Source organism: Falco naumanni, chromosome 12 (assembly GCF_017639655.2).
Source record: "Falco naumanni isolate bFalNau1 chromosome 12, bFalNau1.pat, whole genome shotgun sequence".
Classification (NCBI taxonomy): Eukaryota; Metazoa; Chordata; class Aves; order Falconiformes; family Falconidae; genus Falco; species Falco naumanni.
This window is the reverse complement of record NC_054065.1, coordinates 16,047,461-16,071,933: the sequence shown is the minus strand read 5'-3', so window position 1 is coordinate 16,071,933 and position 24,473 is coordinate 16,047,461. Positions and strand designations below refer to the sequence as shown.

The 24,473-nt window shown below is 43.3% G+C and overlaps 1 protein-coding gene across 3 annotated transcripts; it reads left to right on the top strand.

The window, feature by feature from the left end:
* Positions 1-115: 115 nt before the first annotated feature.
* SUPT7L (SPT7 like, STAGA complex subunit gamma) lies at positions 116-19,141 on the top strand. 3 transcript variants are annotated; one of them, XM_040611548.1, is made up of 5 exons: positions 116-158; positions 443-1,088; positions 8,027-8,351; positions 10,222-10,459; positions 13,925-19,141. In XM_040611548.1, exons 2-5 carry the CDS (start codon positions 676-678, stop codon positions 14,185-14,187), a joined length of 1,239 nt encoding a protein of 412 aa, XP_040467482.1. In that variant the 5' UTR covers positions 116-158; positions 443-675; the 3' UTR covers positions 14,188-19,141. The 3 variants fall into 3 exon arrangements, with proteins under 3 accessions (XP_040467482.1, XP_040467481.1, XP_040467483.1); XM_040611549.1 differs by lacking the exon at positions 116-158 and adding an exon at positions 253-325; XM_040611547.1 differs by lacking the exon at positions 116-158 and having other exon boundaries at positions 237-1,088.
* The last annotated feature ends 5,332 nt before the right edge of the window (positions 19,142-24,473 follow it).

Here is a 24,473-nt window from a genome sequence, read left to right as displayed (position 1 = left end):
GCAGGGAGGCGGCAGTAGCGGCGAAGGGGTATTACCCGTGGGGGACCCTCCTCCCGGCACCAAGGGGTGCTACCCGTGGGGGACCCTTTTCCGGCGGCGGACCGGGGTCAGCTTCCGGCGCGCAGCCGGAAGTGCGGCGGCGCGGCGGGGGTGCTGTGGTACGGCGCGGGGGGCTGCGCGCCGGCTGGGCCTGGCGCCGGGCGGGGTGCGGGCCGGGGTGCAGGGCAGCCGCGGGCCCGGAGCTGGGCCCAGGGAGGGCGGCGGGGCCTTGTGGGGACGGTGGCCGGGCCGGGCCGAGCGCGGCCCCCGGAGTTTTTCCGGGCAGGTCAGTGTGCGCCGCGGGACCTGCGCAGTGCCTGGCCCAGGTGGGCCCGCACCAGCCCCTGTTGCAAACAGCAACAATTACCGCCTCACGGGTGCGTTTCTTTCTCCCCACCCCTAGGAGAGGCAGCAATGTTCTCTTAAATGCCAGCGTTGCCATCGTGGGAACTGTGCTGCTGAGTGAGGCTCTGAGTGACAGTTCTCTTGACAGTGGTAGCTCACTTTTTTTCAGAGCGTTACCCCAGCTCCTGCTGCTGCCCAGAGCCTAGCGCTCTTCCCTGCCACAGGGCTCCTTTGTACTACAGTATCTGGAAGCCTTCCGGGCTCTGAGGACCATACGTGACCTATGTAAAAATGCTGCGATACTGGGGTGAGATTCCAGTTTCATCTAACCAGGCCAACCGCAGCTCCTTTGACCTGCTTCAGCGTGAGTTTCGTACTGTGGAAGTCCAAGATCCTCCATTGCATCAGCCATCTGCAAACAAACCCCGGCCGACCACCATGTTGGACATCCCCTCGGAGCCCTGCAGCCTCACAATTCACACCATTCAGCTCATCCAGCACAACAGGCGGCTGCGCAGCCTGATCGCCATGGCTCAGGCTCAAAACCAGCAGCAAGCAGAGGGCATAAAAACTGAAGACAATGAACCTCTGCCATCTTGTCCGGCCTCTCCACCTCTCCCCGATGACCTGCTTCCTCTGGATAGCAAAACCCCCAAAATGCCATTTCAGCTGAGGCACAGTGACCCGGAGAGTGATTTCTACAGGTGTGTTGGTATTTCTTTGAGTTAGTTCTTAGCTGAAGGAAAGTTGAGTGTTTTAAAATACATATGAAGTTACGTTGATTCCCATAGGCTGAAGGGTCAAACATTTGTATGTAAAGTATAAAGCAGGCTTCAAAAAGGAGAGATTTAGGTTTCTCCTGTGTCAATAACATGCACATAGTTTAAAATAAGTGTGCTTTTATTTCCTGACTATAAAATGTGGATGTGTAGTGCTGATTTCTGTCTTGTTAGTGCTGTGCTGGAAATTTGTGAATGGTTTTGCTATCTTCAGTGGTATTTTGACAAGTTTAGTTGTAGGATGTGAAGTCTCTTCTACTTAGGTCACTTACAAGTAAACTTGCCTTATTGTAACTGAAAATTCGGAAGACTTATGGCTGAATTTTGGCTGTTTAGTTGTAGGTTCTGAAAAGATGATTTGGTAACATTGGTAAGATTTCAGTTGCCAAGGTCCTGTGACATAGTAGCTATCACATTTCACCCTGTTTGTTGCTGTTACTCTGGTCGAGATGGTGATGAGTATGGGTAAAGGGAATTCTTGTCTCTGATACTGGCTCCACCAGCCAAGGGCTGAAGAAAACGTAAAGGAAAGCTGCATTGCTTCTGCCTCAAATCTTTGATTAAATAGTATTGCCACCACCTCCCTGTCAACACCTCTGACAAGCACTAAATTCAAAAGGTGTTGCTTTTCTTATGGATCTCGCGGTATAGGTTATATGTGTTTAAGTTCAGGGATTAATCCTCCCTGCTTTAACTTTCTGTTCTTAGATTAAGGACTGTGCACCAATGAACATGACATGGGAGAGGATCATGTATGTTAGTTTTTAAAACGGGGAAAATGTGCATCAATGAAAGAATTTATTAGTTATATGCCACTGAGATCTTTAATGGCCTGAGATTTTATAAAATGCTTTTTATCGAAAGATGTTGCTTTTGGTAATGTAGTCTTTCTGAACAGTAGAGTGATTTTTTTAAAGCTGTTTGTGGAGGAGCACCATCATCCTTCTTCGGAGAAAAAATTCGCTAGAGGTGAAGGAAAATACAGTCCTGTGAGAATAAAGTCTGAGCCCTGTGACTCCTGCTCTTTCTGGCCCTGTGGTTTGTAGAACTGACCAGTGTTCTGCTCTGTCCTCCCCGGTGGCTTCAGCTTTAGGTTCAGTTTTCTGTGGTTCTGTCGTTGTGTTGGGGGCTGCTTCCTGTTTTTGTTGTCCCTTCGAGTTTCTGGGGTCCGCGTAAAGAAATGTTATTTAGCGGTCAACCACATGGGGGAGTTTAAGGACTAGATTGTAAAAACTGGATAGATAATTTTGAAATGAAATGTTTTATGGCTGGCAGAGAGTGGATTTATAATGAGCTGCAGTGTAGACTAGAATTTAATTGTGTGCTTGCTAAACCAAATACATTCCAGGAGGAAAGCTTTGAGTTTGTTGTTGTGTGTTTGTACTTAACTATTTTAAGACACTTAGATGAGTTAAGAACAGCAGGTGCTGTTTAGTAGCAAAAATAAAGTTAAAGTTACATGATTTGATGATGCTTGCTCTTAGTGTGTAGAAACAAATTAAAGAAAGACCATTTCTCCCCTTGATAAAATGTGGTAGTGCTTAATTTTATTCTGCCTTCTGAAGTGGCATTGTCAGAGTATTTGACTAAATCCATATTTTAATTCCATTTTCTTTTGCAGTAACCTGGGTCTAAGAAGCAGTGATAGGTATTTTTAGACATAGGAAGAAAGGAAGATAAGAGCAGCCAGCCTGAATCAGACCATCAGTTTCTTTAATGTAGACATGTCCTCTTTTGTTTCCTTATTATTCATTTCATCCTTTGACCCCACACTCTTGTCTTTTTGTTTTGTTATCACCTGGATTCATTTTTGTTTTCCTCCCTTCCACCCTGCCTCACACCTGAAACCCCTACCTCCTCATCCTTTTTGAGATGAGGAAGTGGCAGAAACTAATTTACTGCTATTTTCCAGTTGTTTTCGTCCCCCCAACATCTGTACCACCATTAGTTTTAATCACTATGCTATTCCTTTACTTTGTTTTCCCAGTTTGTTTATAAATAGGTTGAAACAAACCTTGATTCTGGCACAGATCCCTGAGGGAAGACCTGTACTCCACAGTGGAGATCCTTTACATACTTGCTTGGTGGATTTGCAGGACTCCAGTATATTTATGAAGCAGGTTTTCCATTTACAGGAGTTGTCTGGACTCTTTATGAGTATAACGTATTTACCCATGTGTCATCTAATTCTGTTCATATAATTCCTTTGGATTTCCTTGATGCACCAGAATATATCAGGCTTCCCAGCCTGCAGTTCTTCACATCTCTTCTGAAGCTATTAAAAGAAAATGTTTTCTTGGTCCTCATGGGCCAAGGCAGTATAAAGCAAGAGGTGACTCACCACAGCTATTCAGCTATTTTATCCTTGAATTCCTTTAGTATTCCTGGATGAATTACCATCTGGTCCTGGTGATTTGCAAGTGTTAATGTTACAGTTCTTGGAATACACAATAACAGATTAACATTTGATTTTGGTTGGTACAGAAACAAAAGGTAAGCTTAAATCGTAGTCAGTGAAGAATGATGAGCAAGGAACTGTAGATTTGGAACTACCATTTGAACAGGAAGGTCTTACCATAATATGCCTGCTCGCTTTTCCTTCTTCTCTGTTCAACTTCCTCTGATTAGCATGGATACATCTTCAAAAGAAACCTAACCTACTCATCATGTGCCTCTTCAGATGCTTTTTCTTGTGTGTGCGTGGTTGGTTTCTTAACAGATATCTCTGCTGTTCTCTCATTTGTGTTCCTGACTACGTTGGATGCGTGTTTTGCATTGAAAGATAATCTGAACAAAACTGGGAGCTTGCAATGGAAAGACAGTTCATGGCAGAAAGGCTTGAAGTTAAGAAGTGGGAAGTAGGGGAGTGCATGTGTCGGTGGGGTAGCAAGGTTTAATATTGTGGAGGTTTTGGAGCAGTGGTAATTAGAGCAAGCAGAACATACTTCCCCTGCTGGACTAAGGACTCTGGCTTAGCCCCAAAACTGTCTGGTCTTCTGGGTTGTGCCACTGAGACTCCAATTTTTTTTTGCCATTATCTCTTGAAGCAGTTTCTTTTTATGTTTGTGCAGCCTTCTGTCCATAGCAAAGAGATTTCACTAGAGGCTTACTCTGGGTGAGGTGGAAAGAGGCCCTTTTCCAGAAGGAAACAACTTTCTGCTTTGAGTTAGTGTGCTGTGTTCTTTGATGCACTCTCTGACTAGTATCATCTTATTTTTCTAATGTTCTTCTTTATTTTACAGTTTGGAGGAAAATGGCTCTGAAGCGACCTTGTTGCACCTCATTTGGTAGAAATTCAACTCCACAATGTAATGTTTCATAAAATTGATGTGTTCATAGGAAAAACAATCCCTCCCTCCATCTGCTGCTAGCTTATGCTCACCTAGGAAGGAGCAGAACACTTCAATCCGTTACTGCAGCTGAGTGAACCTCAGCTGTCGATCCTTGTACAGACTCAGTCCAAACACTTTCTCCTGAAGACAGTTGTATGGGAAATTAACCACGAGATCTCCTGCCCTCTGAGAAGAAGAGCCTTAGAGGAGAGGAGCTTAGGTGAATGGATTGTGGTGCCTTTGGGGAATGACTTGTTGTCATTTTAACTGACTGACACAAAAAAACGTGCCTTTTATGAGTTCTGAAACCTTACTAATTCTGAAAATAAGTCTGGTTGCTATAAACAGATAGTTTTTTTCATGTGTTCTGTTGTGAAGTTCTGTGTGTTGCGGGTTTGCTGGTAGCGGTGGGAAAAGGCTGGGCTTTGGGTCTGATGAATTCATGGCTTGGCAGGTAGATTTCTGTCTGGAGCATCATCTAGTGTTGGTGACCCATAGGTAAAGATTTAGAGCTCTATTGGAAATAGAAAATTGAAGAGTGACAAGTTGGCCAGTATTTGTGAGAAATTTCACGCTATATATTTTGTAGAGATGGTCACCTCCAAGTCACAGGCCTAATTGCCAGTCATCTTAGTCGCTGGTGACAGAACTTCAGGGATTAAAGTGCTCTTGTTTACTTGCAGCTATATGACCCTGGTAATACGTGAAGTAGGTTTGGCTTTGGATGGTTGCTGGATGGGGAGCCGTTCAGAAAAGCAGGAAGTGCTGCAGAGGGTGGCATTCTGTGTGATAGAATCTGGAAGGGTGCTTTTGTAGGTGCTGTGTATCTGGATGAGATCTAAGACCAAGGCTCTTTAGCTATGATCAAGTTTGCTTTTGGGAAGGCTTGGCATTAGCAGAACATGGCTGCTCTGAACTTAAATTTGTCTATATGGCTGTTTTTGCTTATGCGCATTCTTACCAGACAGTACCTGAAAGTTAAAGAAGAAGAAAAAAAAGAGCATTTTTCTCATGTGTTGGTTTCCATTAACATCTACAACAATATTTCAGTTTTTGCTGTTTAATCAGGATTTTAATCGTCTTCCTCTGCTGTTTACTGTGGGAAACAGGAAAACAAGAGAAGAAGACATAAGAAAAACAGAATAAAATTGATTGACCTTACCAACAACAAGAGGTGGGGATTTGGCTTTGAGTACAGTACCTGGAAGTTCTTTTCTCTCTGTCTTTAATTGATTAGATTTCAAGTTGATTATATCCCTTTCGGCACAGTGACCTAGCTGCATTTTAATGCTGGCAATTAGTTTCTTTTCCTCTAGGAGCTTAGAAGAGATATAACATTCTCTGCTGCTTCTGAGCAGTGATATGCATTGCTAAATGGTTGTTGTGTTCTACTTTACAAGTGGCTGAGTATCCTGCTAAGGCTTGCCAAAATCTGTGTCTAGTTTCAGTTTGCCCATAGTGTTTTGGGTGAATGGCAGAGCATCAATAGCAGCTCTTTATTTGTCTCTATTAATAGTAGTCTGGTGTTCGGTGGTTTTGGCAGCATAGGATGCTCTCAACTGATGGCTACTGGACATCTAGGTACATCCTTTATAATGTGCTAAAAAGGAAGAGATTGTTTTTTATAGCCATACATTTTGGTGGTGGTTTTATGGTAGGTTTTGTTTAATGGTTGTTGGGTTTTTTTTTTCTGTTTTAACCTCCTGGTCCCAGTGTTGTATGAGACATATGGCTGTTTGTGACCTTCAGAAATCTGTCGCTGGCAGGTGGAAGGGGGAGTGAGGGAGATGGAAAAACAGTATGGGTGACACTTGGTTTATAAGGGAACTGATGATCTTTTAATTCATCTTGTCAGAGCGCCTGCTGTTGTCTTTACAAAGTAGTTACATAATTGAGTAGGAATTGGGATGTGAGTAATTTTCCAGCAATTAATAACTGGGATGAATCCATGACCTGAGATCCACATGCTGTTCTTAATATCCACTTAGAAATATAATCATCTGCAGCTCTTAATACAGTGTGATTCCCCCCCACCCCTCTTTATTTGAATAATCAGAAAGTGCTGAACTGGTGTTCTTGAAAATAATTATTTTGGTCCTGATAGGTCTAAGTTTAACCTTCCATTTTCACTCCCCTGAAATGTTATCTTTTTACTGCTATTTTTCAGTGATTTTCTATGGGTCGGTTCTGAGGATCAGGGAGAGCTGAGGCTCTGTGACCCGGCGGCTCAGTGAGACTGAAGGAACCTAATACACTCAGAGAGACATAGTGAGAATTTTATCAAGGCATCAATGCTGTCTGTGTACTGTTTAATCAGGTCTTGTTACTGGAAAGAGTGTGTGGTGATATGCAAGTAATGCAGGGTGAGAGCAAGGCAAACCTCAGGATGGGCTGCGGAAGATGTTGGGAGAAATTGATCAGAAACAAATGAAGGGTGAAATTGTTAGCTTAATTCTGCCATTGGTGCTGAATGGAGCATAAACCAGTATATAAATACCATACTTAGCAGAAGGGAAACTTGATTTTTTGACATCGGCATTTGAGGACTGTGTTACTGATACGGGCAAATACATTGTATGCATTTAATTGCAACTTGAGAAATCTGGTAGAAATATGTTTAGCTTTCAGAGGCCTTGCCTTATCTCATCTTCTCTTTTTCTTATGTGGAATTTCTAGTTGTTAACTCATCTTGATGAAAAATTTGGTTACCTGACGGTAAAGGAAGGATGTTTGAAGTGCTTATGTAAGTTGTTTTCCATCTGCTCCATCCTGTGTGGTCACTCCTTCCTGCTGAGCAACACTGAGAAGAGAGGTCTCAAACCCAAGGCCAGGGAATGCTGCTCTGCAGCAGAATGTCTCCAGGCCTCCTCCCAGAGCCTGGTGTTCCCTTCTTAGGTTGCATACAGGGATACTTCTTTCGGTGTCATGCTTAGTGGCTACTGGAAATGAGGGCAGGGAAATCTGCATCTATTTGGCTATGGTGTACCTTTATGAAATGTGTGTATATCTCTTTTCTTGCTTTTTATGTGTGTCTTTTGCATTCAGATCTTGTCTATCCCAGAAGCCTTTGTATCTGACTATTAGGCCTGTGACATCAGAGATAATAAGGAAGAGAAATGTAATTAACTGAGAGGGGAAATGATTTGCATTCATGTATTTAAAATGCCTTTTTTTTTTTGTTTGTGTCAAGGACCCATTTAATTCACGTCTCCAGGAGAAAAGCTCTTGGGTGGGAAGGGAGTTGCTTAAGGGTTCAGAAGATTTGCATCCCACATTCATGAATCACCCAAGGAATCTTGTGGCATTAGAAGGGAAAATGAGAATTGGCAGTGCAGATTTGGAGGGAGGGGAAGAAGGGAAAGCAGATAAACCCTTACTGGGTAGTGTTCATATGCAATGGAGAAGCAGCGGAGAACCCAATCAATCTACTTTCCCTTTGTGCAATCACCTTATTATTGATGGTATCTCTTCAGCTGATACATTCCTTTAAGTTTTTGGAGGTATGCTATTTCTCTCTTTTCTGGTTTTTAGAGGAAAAGGGGAGCCAGTGACTGAGCTGAGTTGGTCCTCCTGCCGGCAGCTTCTCTACCAGTCAATGGCCACTATCCTGGCTCACACAGGCTTTGAGTGTGCCAACGAGAGTGTTCTGGAGACCCTGACAGACATTGCCCACGAGTACTGCTTGAAGTTCACCAAACTGCTGCGCTTTGCTGTGGATCGAGAAGCTCGACTTGGGCACACCCCTTTCCCTGATGTCATGGAGCAGGTCTTCCATGAAGTGGGCATTGGCAGTGTGCTCTCACTGCAGAAGTTCTGGCAGCACCGCATTAAGGATTACCACAGCTACATGCTTCAGGTGAGAAGAGCAGTAGGGACCTGACAGCGCCAAGAAATGTATTCCCAGTACAGTTGCTTATTCCCATCTCAAGTCCTGGGTCTTACTTGGGTAAAATCCGATTAGAAAACCTCTTGGATGTGGATGGGAGTCATCAAGGGAAAGAAGATTTTTTTGACTGGAAGACAGAGCCCCTTATTTGTGTCCCTGCTGAGGCTAAGAATGCTCTGCTGGTGGTTTGTCTGGGTTTAAGAGGTCACTCGGATCTAGAGTGGCCCAGACAAAAGTATCAAGTAGAGGTTAAATCGGTACTGACTGACTAACTGAATTTTCTGCTTTAATAGGATATTTGGGTGCTTACCAAAGAAGCAAACAAAAATTACTAGGCTGTACAGTGGCTTGTGTTTGCTTAAGCAAGGGGTGACTTGCTTAAGCTTTAGGAGTGTGGGGTAGTATTGTACTGATGTGGGTTGTCACGCAGGTGGCACTCCCACTCTAGAGGGCACTGTGCTTCTGTGGAGAGAAGAGGAATTGTTAAATTCCTTGGAATTAGAGGCATCATGTAAACGCAGGTTGTAAGAATAAGGCTGTGGTTTCTCTTGGTCTGTGCATTCTGTGAAATTACGGATAGGCATTTTGTTTGGATGATGTAAGACTGCCTGTTGTGAATGCAAAGATTTGAAGTGAGAATTTTACTCCTACTCATCAAGAAAGAAGACTTGAATCAAATAGGTAGCCTGTGACCAAAGGCAAAACCTGCCATCCCTTCCTCTTTGTCACATTATCTGAGTGCTAGTTGACTCATCTTGGAGCAGCTACCTTGTGCTCCTTCTTTTCCCAGAGTTAGCACCTTGTGGCTTACAGAGGCAGTATAAATCAGACACACTTATAAGTGCATGTAATATATAAATTGTGATAGACTCTGATGTTTGTGCATTAAAATATCATCATCGAGATCTGTCTTCATTAAAACCATTTTTTTTTAAAAAAATGGTTCTGTTCAATTTTTTTCCAAGTGTTTTTTTTTTTTCCACATGTTGTATCCTTTTGGAATTTGGGTTTTCTGCATCGTTCTGCTGATGCAGTTCACTCTCATTCTGCAGCTGGTCATTATTTCATTTGTTCTTTTCTTTATGGAGGGCTGAGGTCCACAGTAGCCTCTGTATTTGGAAGTCTTATCTAGAAAGGAGATATAGGCTTTGCTATTCTTTTTCTTACTAATGCTGTTAAAGCCTTGGGCTTTTCCTGAGCACAGTTCGCTGACTGTTGGGATTCAATGGTATAAACTAGCATTTGTTAGAAGCACATGAAATCTGAAATTTTTAATTTAATTGCTTACCGTTCTTAAGTTTCTAGAAGTACAGGGTAGTTCTAAATCTCATTCCTGTGTTTGTTTCACTTCTCTGACTGAAAGCTTCTGTTTTTTTGCTGTGAATCTGACAGAAGATGCCCAGGCTTTGCACGGTGGTGACTACAGAGCTGGTGAATATCTGAGCTGCTTGTTTTTAATGCTGGGGTGAATTTATTACTGGTGGATGGGGGACAGCCTTATAGGTAGAACAAAGAAACTGAGACACTTTGCTTTTGTTTTGTGCTCTGTTTAAATTTCTGTGCCTCATCATCTCTGTCTCTGAAATAAAGGTGCTTATATTTATCAAGCAGTTAATGGATTAAGCCTCATATTAAAGTCCCTTATTACAGGACAGAAGGTGTTCTTAAAGGGGAAAAAAAAATCTTTACTGTGTAGCTGGTAACCTGTTTACTTGTTTGTTCAGGTCAGATGTTAGTAGTACTCTGGGAACAGAGTGCACTGCGATGTAATTGCCATCAGGCTCTCTGAAGTCATTCTGACCTTTCTGGCCTCTTTTTCACCCTCACTGATCTTTGACAGGTTAGCAAGCAGCTCTCTGAAGAATATGAGAAGATTGTCAACCCTGAAAAGGCAGCAGAAGACACAAAGCCTGTGAAGATTAAGGAGGAACCTGTTAGTGATATCACTTTCCCCATAAGTGAGGAGCTGGAAGGAGATCTGGCTTCTGGTGACCAGTCTTTGCCCGTTGGAGTCCTTGGAGCTCAAAGTGAGCGCTTCTCTGCAAACTTGGAAGTAGAAGCTTCCCCACAGACTTCAGGTAGGGTTTTCATGCTCTTCCTGGAAACAGTCCATCAGCAGTTCCATGTGATCTTGTTTACATTTTTAATAGCAGATCCCATTGTGAGGCAGGAGAGGGAGAAGACTTTTTTAGGTTTTAGTAAAAAGATTTGAATGGGAGTGAAACCCTTGCTTGCTTTCTAAATACAAACCCAAAGAATCAAAGATACCAATTACTGGGATTTGTTAAATATTTACTGCATTTTCTGACCCTGTAGAACACAAAATGCTTTATATGATGTTTCTTTTTAGGGGATAGTTAAAGTTCTTGGCTTTGTTATTGGTGTGAGGTAGATTGTTTTTCTCCAGTGCTGGCCCAAGGGCTTCATTGTTGTTTTTTGAACTAGGGTATTTGCTGCAGATGTGACTACCAGGAGTTTTTTTTTCCAGTTTATTGTATCAAAGACAAATGTAAATTTAGGGTTTATATATATGTATATATTTTAGTTTAAAAGAGACTGGAATTTTATCTATATTTCTGGTAAGGAGAGTACTGGCTACTTTTTTCCTTCCCCCTTCCACCGCCCGCCCCGGGTAGTTTTGGATTCTTGCCCAGAGATTCATGTTACTGAAAAGTTGAAGGCCATATTCCTTGTGACTTGAGTAAATTCACGACCCTGTATAGTTCAGGCACTGAATGAGTTATGGAAATACTAGTGGTATTTGGTGCAGTCCTCCATATTCAGAAGTCACCATGGTAGTGATAGTCACTGTTTTATGAAAGCATATCAGGGACTTGGGTGAAAGGGGTGCGTGAGTCTCTCCTGTTCCAGCAGGTCTACCCCAAAGCCTGCTGTCATTAGCTGAGGTTGTAGAAAGTGAAAGGGTGAATGAAGTAGCAGTGTTATGGAGACTGTACTCTTTTTGTCGGTTTCATCCCATGATGTTGGCATTTGAAACACACTGGTGGCCGATGTGGGAGAATCTGCTACTGCTGTGACTTTTCTATATCTGTGTACAAGTTTTAGTCTGTGCACTGTTCAGTAGTGCTACATTTTCTGGAAAATGAAGATGATGTTCTTCTCTCAAAGAAAGCCAATTTTGATTTTTGTATAGAGCCTTCTGAAGTCTGGAAATCCCTGCAATAAAAACTGTTTCACCTAAAAATCTGGTTAAAAAACAGTGAAGCCTGTACTTCTATTAACCCCAAACTAAGTAGCGTATATAGTGAAGTTAAGAGTGTACCTGTGAGTCCGTTAGTTTTGTTTTTTTAAAATAGCACATTCTGTTGAGTTTTAAAAAAGCACAAATGCATCTGATCTTTTTCTGGAAGCTCATATTCCACAGTACTTCTGAAATGTGAAGTGCTCACATTTTTGTGGGAGAGGGAGCAACAGGCTCCTCTGGCCCGTCTGGGGTTGCAAGCGATTCATCTGGAAAGCTTTGTATTAGCATGTACCACTTGAGACCCAGAGGTTAGCACACTAGCTGTATGTTAAACGCCTCTTGCCTCTCTGATACCAAACTGATGTATTCTAATTAAGAACACAAGTGCTGTGTTCTTCCCTGAAAATCTCTCTTCACTTCACAAGGGCCTTTGGAAATCTCCTAAGTGTGAGAAGCCCCAGTCTGGAGCTGGGCAGGCTAGATAGTGTAATGTCATAGGGAGTGAGGAAAAGTTGCTGCAATTACGTCACCACCATCTTGAAAATACAAGTGTGAGGCCCACAGAGAGGGCAGTAAGACTTCAGTGTCTATGGACAAAACTAGTTACAGCCTTTTGTGTTCTGCTTGTGTTTCTGCATATGTCTGACATTGCGGTTGTGGGCTAGCTGCTTAATTTCGTTGCAGCTGGGGAAATGGAGGCAAAATCGGAGCCCTTGTTACTCCACCCAGCAGGATAACATGAGGATTAGCTCATTTGTAAAATACTTTGAAGTGAAAGTGCTTTGAAGATGCTTAAGTACTTTTAGTCATTAGTGACACTCAATGACAGGTGATAGAGCTGAAAGGAATAAGACTGAGCAATGAAGAGCAATTGATGAAAGACATAAGTTTAGTGGTTGTCTTTGATTATTGTGTAGACTGGAGCTGCAACTCTGTGGAACTGATACTTTAATGATGTATGCCATTGTTGTTAAGAGGAATTCATTTGCTTATAATTAACATAAAAAAGACTTTTCATTAAGGCAACTGGACACCAGCAAGCACTTTCATTTTGGCTTGCTGTCCTAGTGTAGGCTCTGTTGCAACAAAGGTCTCCTAAACCCTGGTTTGAACTATAGTGCTCTGGAAAAGGTTCCTCACTCCTTCATAAGGGAGAATTCTCAGTATAAACACGTGGTGGAAGATTTGTTCTCTGTGTAATTGCTAGTAAAATGGGTCTATTGTTAATAGTGTGTTGATAGTAGGGAATAGTAGTAGGTTTGGCTCAGTACAAGAGGTTGGGTTGTGCTTTCAAACTCCATAAGACACAAGGTTTGGAAAGCTTACTAAAACTTTTCCTAGGGGTTTTTTTATTTTATTTTCCATGGGAATTTAACCCCACACAAAAGGGACCAGATGTAAAAATGAGAAGACTTCAGCCTTTATTCAGTTCTGGGCTGTTTATGCCCATCTCAGCAAGGAGCCCAATTAGTGTATTTTTAATAGGATTTTTGTCTCTCTTAAAACTGTAAATAAGCAGAAATAATGCAATTTATAATTACTGCTCTTGGGAAGAAAAACAGTTGCTTTTATCAAAAAATGCGTTTTCATAATCTTATATGGAAAATCCTCAATCTGCTCAGGTTGCACACTAGTCCAAAAGTTTTAAAAAAATAAAAGGGGGGCGGGGAGGGCAGCAGTGGGGAACTGTTTCCTACCAGGGTGTCTGTGAGTTTGAGCCAGGAGAATTTATTTCCGTTCTCCTGAAGGGTGGGATGAGACCTGCAGGTGTTGAGCAGAAGGAGGCTGGCAGTCGCATGGCTGACTGCAGCTTTGATGTCCCTGAATTTCCATGCAGTGTTTGAGACTGTTCATCTGCCTGCTCCTCTGCCCTTTCACTTCCCCTGCAGAAGTCCAGTGTGTGACAGCTTAAAGGAGATTGGTGACATTGCAAGGACCTCATCATCATGAATGACTTCTGGACTGCCTCTAAGTCCTGCTTATCCAGGGTCTAGTCCACGTGTTGTTGGTGTACTCACTGCTGCTGAGATGCTCCTCGAGAGTGATGTGGTCTCTCTAAGTTGTTTCTCATGGAGAAAACAGTGTGGAGGATTGCTGTGAAAGGATAGCATCGTATTTTTTAGAACAGCAATTACTGGGCTTTTAAAAGGAAAAAAGCCAACACATTTTTTAATTTATTGTTTCACAGTGCTTGGGTTGTTTTGCTTTGTTTTCCCCGCAGCCTAGTTCACCAGTAGCTTTGCTTTTGCTCCTTCTTTACCAGTGCTGCTGTCCCTTCCAATCTGTTCATGATTTGCCTTTTTACTCAATTACTACTGTGTGCTTTTCCTTTCTCTAGGGGCTGAAGTGAATGCTTCCCCACTCTGGAACTTGGCACAGGTGAAAATGGAGCCCCAGGAAAATGAGGAGGCTAATGTACATGGCCACGGGGTCCTAGGCAGTGATGTCTTTGAGGAACCGATGTCAGGCATGAGTGAAGCTGGGATGCCACAGAGCCCCAATGGCTCTGAGAGCAGCTATGGTTCTCATTCTGCTGACAGTCTGATGGGATCCTCGCCTGTCTTCAACCAACGCTGCAAGAAAAAGATGAAGAAGATGTGAAAAGAGACACTATTTTTATTTAGTCCTGATGGTATGTAACAGGCTTGAAACTAAGAGAGTACTGTGATGGCTATGATTCATAAACAGGGCTGGCCCTGGTGTATGAGGGACCTTGCATAAAATTATTATGAAAGGTTTGATGGGTAGTGCACTTTAGCTCCCCTCTTTGCCGGCTTCTGTACTCAATCCTGACTCACAAGATTGAAGATCACCCTATGCATTGGATAGTGGCACGGCTTGCTTTGGCAGATTAATAAGGACATTGCCAGTGGAAAGTAGTTGTGAAGAGATTTGCTCAGTCATAGAATCATTGAATAATTTGGGTTGAAGGGATCTCTTGATGTTTCTAGTCCAGCCCCCTGCTTGAAGCACTGCCAATTAGAGCAGATTGCTCAGGGCCTTGTCCATTTGAGTTTTCAGTATCTCCAAGGATGGTGATGCCAAACCTCTTTGGTCAGCATTTTCCTATAGTTCCCTCATAGTAAGAAAAAATGTATTTTTGCATCTAGTCAGAATTTCCCATGTTCCAACCTGTGTTCATTGCTCCTTGTTCTCTCACTGTTCATCTCCAAGAAGAGTCTGACCGTCTTCTCTAACCTGCCCATTAAGTGGTTGTATACAATGAAATCTCTCTTTAGCCCTTTCTCTTGTTAAGTGTGAAGAAAGCAAGCTCCCTGAGCTGCCTCTTTTATGCCTCGTGCTCCAGCCCCCTAAACAGCTTTGTGGCCTTCCACTGAAATTGCTGCAGTGCTCTTCTTGAAAGGTAGAGCACAAAAGTGGATGCAGTCCTCCAGATATGGTCTCACAAATGCTGAAGAGAGAAAAATAATGATTTCCCTCAGTGTGCTGGCTATATGCTTGCTGACTGTTGTGGACAACAAGACAATCTTAAGTCAGAGTATTTCACTGGTTGCGGAGCTGTCAGTGATACTTACGGTGATGTAGCAAAGATGCTGTAGAGTAGCCTCACAGTGCCATGAACCAGCTCCTTCAGTGCTTCAGATGCGTCCTGTCTGGTTCAGTGGACTGACGTATGCCCAGTTAGCTTGAGTTCTTGCTAACTCTGTCTTCCTCTACTGTAGGTAATGCTTTATTCCCACACACTCTGCTAGAAGACCCAGGGACCTAGCAGGCCTGAAGGCAGACCTTGTCAGTGAAAACAGGCAAAAAAAGTGTTGAGTACATCAGCCTCAAACTAGGAAGAGCTTCCTTTGTCGCCACATTGCTTGCATTGTTGAACAGTAACCCCATGTTTTCTTTAACCTTTATTTTGCTTTCAATGTACTTAAAGAAGCCTTTTGTCACATTTCATTTCAGTTTCAACTCCAGCTGAGCTTTGGCTTTTCTAACGGTCCTGGCATGCTTGGGCTGTGTCTCTATATCCCTGCTGGCTAGCCCATCCTTGCTTCCACCTCTGTGTACTTTTTCCTTTGTGTTTAAACTCAGTCAGGAAGTCCTTGGTCATCTTTGCTGGCCTTCTGTCAATGCCTGCTTTAATTTCTGCTTGTCAGAAAGAACTGTTCTACTTTGAGAAAGCTATCCTTGAAGATAAGGCAGCACACTTGGGCCCCTTTGGGAGGCCTCATAAGATGCTGCTAAGTCATTCCTTGAATAAACCAAAATATGTTGTGCTAAAGGTCCAGGACTTGGTCTTGTACACATTTCTCAGGATTTTAAATACCACAGTTCCATGTCTGCTGCAGCCAAGACCTTCACATTCTCCACCAGTTCTTCCTTGTTAGTCCAGCAGAGCTTCTTCCCTAGTTTGTTTCTCAGTCATACTGTCAGGGAAGTGAATGCGGTTTTCTGGAGAGAATAAAGTAGCTTTTACTATTGGTGTGGGCCAGTCCTGGCAATGCAAACTTTTCCTTTGCTCTTACTGGATTGAGTGCGGCAACTTTAGGCTGGCTGGGGTCTCCTATTCAAAGTTGTTATCTTGACAACTTAGTCTGAAACAGAATCTATTTTGCTGTTTGCTTTTATGGCTCAGCTGACTGATGACAGTTTTTTTGTTCTGCACAATCCTCAGTTGATCAACTCAGTCTTTAACTTGATTCAGTGAGTATCTCTCTCAAAAAAGCTAGAATGAACATGAATCAAGAATGAATAGCCACTTAAACTGGCTTTATACCTGTAACCCCTTGGGATGTTTGAGGGAGATTTACCAAATCTCCCATTTGTCCTTAAAATCGCAAGTTTATCTTTAGAAAGAATGAGCTCCAGGCATAGTATTTTTGTTTCTGTATAACAGGCCTAGCTTTAATTCTTTTTTCCTATCTGTATTTCTCTTCCATTTCTATAAAGTGGAAGCCAAACATAAAATTCCTCAATGTCTAATAAGAATGTGTGACCACAGACTTTTATGGACATTGGAGTTAAAATTGTCCATCACAGTTGTAAAGGTTTCTCCTGGGAGGTAAATTCTAGCAGTTTGAAGCCTAGTCAGTAGTAGAAGAGCATACCAGTGTATCAGGAGATCTTTATTTTGATTCCCTCTGAGTCACCATTAGGCAAGCTGCAATGTCCCTGTTTTCTCAGATGTGAAGAAAGAATAGTGGTATTTGCCTCTTATAAGTGTGTTTGAGATTTAGTTACTATTCAAAAAAGGCATTGTGATCATTCAGAGAGTTTTGTGAGAGTTGTGAGCTTTTCTTCCAGTTCAGGAGGACTGTAGCTGGCTGGAGAATGCTTAGATTGAATGTTACAGACCTATATGATACTGGTTTTAAGGAAAACTGCTTATCACGCAGAAGTACAGCAAAACTGTGCCGTTCAGCTGCCCAGGTACAAGGAAGGCATTTGAGGTGGTATCTTCTTACTCAGCTTTAGATGTCTGCATCTCAATTTGTTCCTCTGGGCCCCATTTGGAGCTGAAGATAAATAGTCATTCTTGGGTCACCATTCATCTGGCCTTGAAGTAGAAGTATAAAGCAGGTCAGATGGATGGCATTTTTAGAAATGTTTCTTTTTCCTTTGTGTGCCCATAGTGTGTTCACCTTGACTACCTCAGCTGAAGATATCCACACCATCAATATCTGAGTTAAGTGACCTGACTTTAGCCCTTCATGTATGGGAATCAGAGGAGACTTCATCCTGCTGGGCTGATGCTTTTTCTTTTTTACACCTTTCGTAGAGCTTGCTGTTCAAATGGTAGTACAGGGCTAAAAGCAGACTGCCCTTCTTGCCTAAACCAGCAGATCCAGTGTTCTGAGAGAATGTGCTAGGCTGGGGCCTTAAAGCTCAGGCTGGTTTAGCCCCTGTGTCTTTGATACTGTGTGAGAACACCTGTCGTTGGGCCTTTCCCCACAGATACTTTGCCAAACTGTTTTAGTAAAGTATTCTTGATGCTGGGGCACCTATGCAAAGTCCCTTGTACTATTTTCAGGAAGCAGAAGACACAGTGACTGCTGCCAGCATCACTTGCTCATTTGCAAGATTTCAAGTGGGCTAGAAAAGAAAATCTAGTGTTCTCCAGGGCTTTGGTTAAACCTCCTAAGTATCAATCTTAAATGCTTTCTTTATATTGCTCATGTGCAGATTTTGTCTTACAATTGTGTTTTTTTATTTCCCATCCCTTTTCCACACCTATTTCACCCTGTAACACGCAGTCTGCAATAAGTCAAGCCTGAGTGCTTCAAGTATATTTAATACAGTGGAAATTCACCCTCCTTTGATTCAGCTGTGTTGTTGCAGTGTAAGAGAGAAGTGTTATTGATTCCCAAAGATGGGATGCATTTATATGCAGAGGTAAGAAATGCATTGGCATCACTTGTACATTTAAAAATGATGACAGAGTGAAATCTGTACCTCCTGCTTCCCCATTATGCTAAGTGTTGCTTCTGACATTTGTGTGCTTGACGTTTTCTTTTATGCATGTGGAAGCTTTACCTTCTGGGTGAGCCTTTCCCCTCTGAACATTAATAGTCCTTAGCTTTACAGTGGTGTTCCTCATGCACGAAATAGTGACATTTCAAATCTAGCTCATGAGGTCAGATACAGCCAATATGCTCTTTTGATGAACCGGGTAAGATTTTTCTAGGTGTTAATGTAGCCTTGGGCTGCTAGTGAGGAGTCCATTGACCATGTAATCCCCAAATTTCAAGCCATGGTGAGGTTATGCAGTGGGTTGGAATGAAGCTCTGCTCTTGCAGTTGTCGTTTTTTGCTGGTTGCTAGTAAAATGCTCTGCTGACCCACCTGCTTCACTAGTCCACAGTTTTTTTGGTTCTTTCATCATCTCCCTTCTCTTTCCAAAGGCGGGTGGATGGCAAATCGGAATGGTGAGTATTGACCACGTCCATATGCATTGATAAGCATTGATGGCTTTAGTGATTGATTTTGCCATGACTGAAATTGGTGAGAACTTTGATAGCAATTTGGAGAGCAAGATCTGTGAATTGCTTGGCTTTTGAAGTGTTTTGCATGGGGATCGTACAGAACTGTAGTTGAGAGAGCACTGTGTATCATATTCCTTTTCCCCTCTAGCAATACCTTTTTGTTTCTTTTGAAGAGTTTTGTCTGGTATCCAGCAGAGTTCACTGTATAAACGGCAGTGTGACAACTTCAGTATACAGCTGTCAGACCGTGCTACCTACTGATTTAATTCCAAGACCATCTATGCTAATTTGGATATGCATAATGCTGTGCAGAAAAAGAGATGTTTCCTGCATAGATATTTACAATTTAAAAAGAAATCGCGGAAATAAGATCGAGTAGTTGAGGCCAATCTGATTATGCGCTCAATCCTGAGACTAATGCAGGTGTTATGTGTGAAGGATGTTTTACTTAAAACGTTTTTGTACATGCATGTGAATGAAATAGGTAACTTTGCTTGTGTTTTTATGGAACAAAATTGCTTGGAAATATTTCACGGTTGGCTTTTTTCCTTGCTCTCCTGGAGAGAGTTTCTTCATAATTTCTAAGAAAATAAAATTTAAAAAATCATTCAGAAATCCTAAAGGTGTTGTGTGGATATTTTTTTTTTTTTTTTTAAGAGTGGTGCCGTGAACCCAAAGGCTGGTCTTGGAATTTTGTCTGCCCTTATGTGAGATGTGGGTCTGGAGTAGACTTTTTTTTTTTTTTTTTTTTTTTTTTCCCCCAGGCCTAGGTAAAGTACTGAGATGATACCGGTGTTAACGTCACAACTAGAGAGACAAGAGGTATTATTCCAGAAAATGGAAGTCTTATTTTTCACAGGTGCCAGTTCTGGTGAGCCCCAGAGGTGATATTAGTACCACAGTGCTAGTATTGGTATTCATCTAGCATAAGCAAGTGCTATTTCTGAAGCAGCCTCTTACATATACTTCTACTACTTATATCACCAGACCACCTAGGAGCCCTGCTCCAAACCTTGTCCTCTTCATGTGCTGGTCTACTTGTTCTACATACGGCTTTTTGCTCAGGGACTGCTTCGGACCGCAGTGAATGAAGCAGTTTTTCCCCTCTGCTCTGCCTGTCATAGCAGCGCTGAGGGAGGATGTTTGATGCTTGATAGCCCTGCTAAGCAATTGCAAATAGCACGCCATGAATTAGGGTACAGGCCTGTGTTGCTTGCCAGGAAAGAGAGAATAATAATCGCAGTGCTTCACATTGCCCCGTGCCTGAGAGCAGCCTGCCCACGCGACTGCCGTCCTCCGCAGCCTATACTGCTGAATTCATTTCCTAGTCCGTGCGTGAATGGGGCTGTGCTTTCCACTTCCCTGGCAGGGCCTGGAGCCAGAGGGCAACAATCACCGTTCGCATCGCACCCCACCAGATTAAAGCCCGAGCCCACCTGCATCCCAGCTCCACCTGCCTCTGCTCCAACAGCCTGAAGTGCCTGTGCTGTGGCAGCCTGGAACGTGCAGGCTGCTGGGAGCCTCGATGGCAGAAGATCGCAGTGGGGGGACCCTGCATCTCTGCCACCAGGTCGTGGGCTTGCAGTGCCCGTGACTTGACCCCTGCCCTGCTGGGGATGCGGTTTGGGCTGGTGGTCCATGGGGCCGGGGGCGGCTGTGGCCACGTGGTGGTGCTGGCCACATGCTGCTGCCGGGGGGATGCTGCAGCCCAGGGAGGGCTGCTTGCAGCTGCAACAACAACCTCTCCCCTCCCCCCAAAAACCCCCAAACTCCAAACCATGTCATTTTCACTGTCTTTCATATTGGAGATTAGAATCGCCTCTTTGTTACTATGGAAACGCTCGCATGAAAGAAGACGACCTCATTATGAGTTATGATGAAATCTCCTTTGGGGTGGGCTCGGTGCCCAGCACTCTTGCAGCGGGGAGAGTGGGGCTGGGGATCTGTTGTAGGGGGGTGGGGGGCCGGTCACCCCTTTTGCAGTGATGCTCAGCAGTTTGCAGAGCCTGTGGGTCTTTCCTTCTAGGCTCAACAGGACAGAAACAGCCCCTGCTCCTGGACCAGCCCTTCCCCATGGGAGCTGGCTTGAGAGTTGTGGCTGCATCACAACTGGGCTGCACATACACTTGCTCTGGGAGGTGTGTGTGGTCTCATTGCAATAGGCAGTAGGACCCCAACAGTGAGCTGGATGAAAGTCTTGGGTGTCATGAGGGGTTTTCTTTGCTCCTGGTGTCTGTCAGGGCACTGGCACCCACTCTGTGCTTTTCCTTCAGATCTGGGCCGCCAACTCTGAGCCCAAATGGTCCCTATAGCTGTGCCTCACTCCCAGCATTGTGCCCCATCCAAGCATCCTGCTGCTTCTGCTCACCCTGTGCCACCCCTGGCTTCTCACCTAGGTGTGCCCTCATCCCTCTCTTGGCTTGCATTGCTCGTTCTTCTCTCAAGCTCCTGCCAGATTTCTGTGCCCTCACTGCCCAGCTTCCTGCAGCACATTTGCTGCTCATCTGGAATTGCAAAGCAGACTTAGGAAGCAGCTTTTTTCTCCAAGTGGAAAAAAATCCGATAAGATTGTTTATCTTAGTTTTAACCAGAGTTTGGGGTTTTTTTGGGGGGAGAATGGAAGGTGGAATTTGGATGTACTTTGAAGGAAGGATGCTCTCTAAAAAGGGCAAGTTTGGCTGTGATGAAATTTTGGGGAGGTGACCCTCTATCCTTTTGCTAAGAGCATTCCATGGTCCCCTGGGCTAATCTGTCCCCTTGCCCATGGAGTCCATCTGACTGGGAGGCAAGGGAGAGGTGGGATACTGGATTGTCGGGAAGCTATGGACTTTCAGGTCATGTGCTGAGATAATCTGGGCTGTTATTAGGATCGAGTGAGTGCTAATGACTTTATGTTCCTCTTGAGAACCTGTGGAGGTTGGTGAGAAATGAACCTCTTGTCTCTGGTGTAAATGTTTTCAGCTTTTCTCAGCTGCTCCATCTTGTTGCTGCTGGACAAACGAGTGGTCCAGCATGGAAAGAGTGCTGGATTCCAGCTTTGGCATAAAGCTCCTCCATCCCTGATGCCTTCAGACAGAAGGAGGGGGAGAGGCAGGACTTCCACAGTAGGAGGTCAGGCAGGGGGTTGCTGTAGCAGCCTGGACCGGCATGGACCATGCCCTGGGATCTGTGTTGCTCCGCTTTCCAGAGCTGGTGTTTGTTAAAAGGTAACCCTGTGAAAGGCTTTATGAATTACAAAAGCATACCCTTTCTGCGTATCAATTTCAGAGTAATTTGAGAAAGGTTTGGAAAATGATGTGTGTGCTAATACTAAAACAAGAAAAGCGGGTGTTGTTTGGGGGTTTTTTTGCTGCTTTTTTTTTTTTTTTTTTTCCTTTCTTCATCTTTTCATTACATTTTCCGAGTGTGGAGCAGCCACAATGTTGGTTTTGGTGTTCCTGATCTTGCTGGAGAAGATTTCATGTGCTTGATAAACGTGATGTGTCTGCTGCTGCTGCAGCTCCTTTGAAGACTGTGATGCTGAATGTTGAGCAGAACCCTTCTTTTTCATCTGCAATGCCCAATAGTGAACGGACTTAAATGAACATAACCAGACCAGTTTAACACTCTCAATCTTCCCCCATTGTCATTCTCTTGATTCTTGTAATACTATAATTTTCCTATTATCCAAGTCGATATAAACTCTTCTATTATATAGCAGTCCTGAATTTCTCTAGTAAAGAAAAGAAGCAAGGAAGCCAATTGCTGCTAACTCTTAATGCCTAAAGAAAATGACATGAAACAATTCTAATCTAAAAAGTTTTGGTTTCTAAAACCTTTCTAAGACTTTCTCATACCCTCTAAAGAAACAAAGGCACACCTCCACTTCCCAGCTTCTTTGATGGTCACATGGAAAGCAAAGTAGTTGCATTTATATTGTGGTATCTGAACTACATTTGTCTGATATCGCTGAGACGTCACAGCCCTATTAACTACAGATGTTCTGTAATTCAGTATATTTTTAAACAGGCAGGTAGGGTGAAATATAATTGTTTGTCTACTGAATGGATTTTTCTGTGGGAAAGAGTGAGCAAACGAGTTACATCTCCGTTTATCCAAATCTTCTGCAATGACTTCAAAGAAGCTTGAGAAATTAAATGAATAAAAAGATACTCTCCTTCATGTATTCATATCCTCTAGCCCAAAACTCGGAGACCTTCCTGCGCTCATTTCATCTTCAAAAAAATGAGTTTTGCACAACAGATCAGGGGGAGCTCTACAGCTCTCAGCAGTGATTTCTCTTCCTCTTTGTCTTGTAATTCTGTTTGCACGCTTGTTTTTGATAATCTGTGTTCTTCTTGAATTGGGTGCAAAATGCACTTCCATAACAAAGGAACATACTTTTTATAGAACATCTAATCAGATACCCTATAAGATGCCTATCTTATAAGGCATCTAAGTAGACAGAAGCACGCCTTGAAAAGGTACTAACTCATGGCCGGTCCTACTGAGTACTCCTGAAGCTAGTGGGAATTAAAGGTGCCTGGTCTTGCAATTGTGGGCCAGAAAGGAGATTGCTTGCTGGCCTGGCACAGACCCTTATGCATAGACTGTTTATTTTGTAAATTCTTCATGAGTCTGGCATCTTCCAGAGTCTTAAGCAGTTTCAGAACATTCAGATGGAGATGCCGGTGCTGTTCGTGGGAGTTTCTAGGGTGCTTTAATAAGGCACAGGGCTACTTTTGCAGAGTCATGCTGCAAGTAGATGTGTACCTGTGAGTGCCAGTGTGGTACTGTGAAAGAAGTGGAGTTTCTTTATGGAAAGGCAGGTGGATGAGACAGTGACAGTCTGTGCAAAAACATCTGTGAGCAGCCTCACCCAGAGAGAAAGCATGAGCTCTTGGAGTGTCTACTAAAAATTTATACAGGGGTAAAGGATCTAAAGGTGAAAGGAAAGGCAGAGAAGAGAGAAAGATGTGACAAATTCTTCTAGGAACTGCAAAAGTTAAAAATTACAAGTCTTGATTCCTCCTTCTCTCCCTGCCCTGAATTCTGCCGCATCTGTGAGATTCCACTGATTCAAAGTGCCCTAGGAAAGACTGAAGAGATGGAGAGGGCAATCTATGTTGGTATGTGTCTGGGAAATACTGATGTGGTTAGCATTTGTCTATGCAGAGATGTACAGAACAGTTATTTATGTGGCTATGCAGTTGCCGTTATATCATTACAGTTCCCAAAGGATTTTGAGCAGTTCCCATGCTACTTCTGTCAGCATCTTGGCTTCGTGGGATGTGTGACCAGAAGAGTTTTGGGTGCTTGAGAGAACCATGTATTGCTCCTAGTCTTTCATCTAGCAATTCAGATAAGCATGTCTGTAATTTTAAGTATATGAACAACAGGGTGTGATGTGTTTTGGATTATGCGCATACCTCAGTGCTTTGCTGCATAAGAGCAGGACAGAAGAGTAATGAGCAAAATTTTTTAAAAAAAGTTCTTCAGGCTAAATTTAGGTCAGGATCTGCAGTTCATGTCTCTGGACACCTGATGCCTTTAGCTAACTGGCATGACTGGGCTGCTCCAGGAATGATTTTTTATTCCACTGATCTGACAGCACCCGTGGTTTTCTTATACACAAGCGTCCATATCACTAAATCACCTCTGCCATCGTTAGCGCTAATTGGCTCCCTTGCTGTAGCCTCAGAGGAGCATTAAAAGTCTGAATGGAAGCTGAAGGCCCATCTCCCCACAGAATGGCACTGGGACAACCTGTGAATCCATAACAACTTCTGCTTTCACATTATGCTCCCTGGTCTCACTACAGAGAGGCTTTCAAAAGCCACAGCTGTTACTCTCACCGTTTTCTGTCAGGACTGAGTTTGCCCACACAGAAGTTACACTAGTAGTTGTTTGCTTTCAGTCATGTTTTTCTGCTAGTGGATGCCTGTGTGCAGTCTGGTGCTCTGGGCAGGCT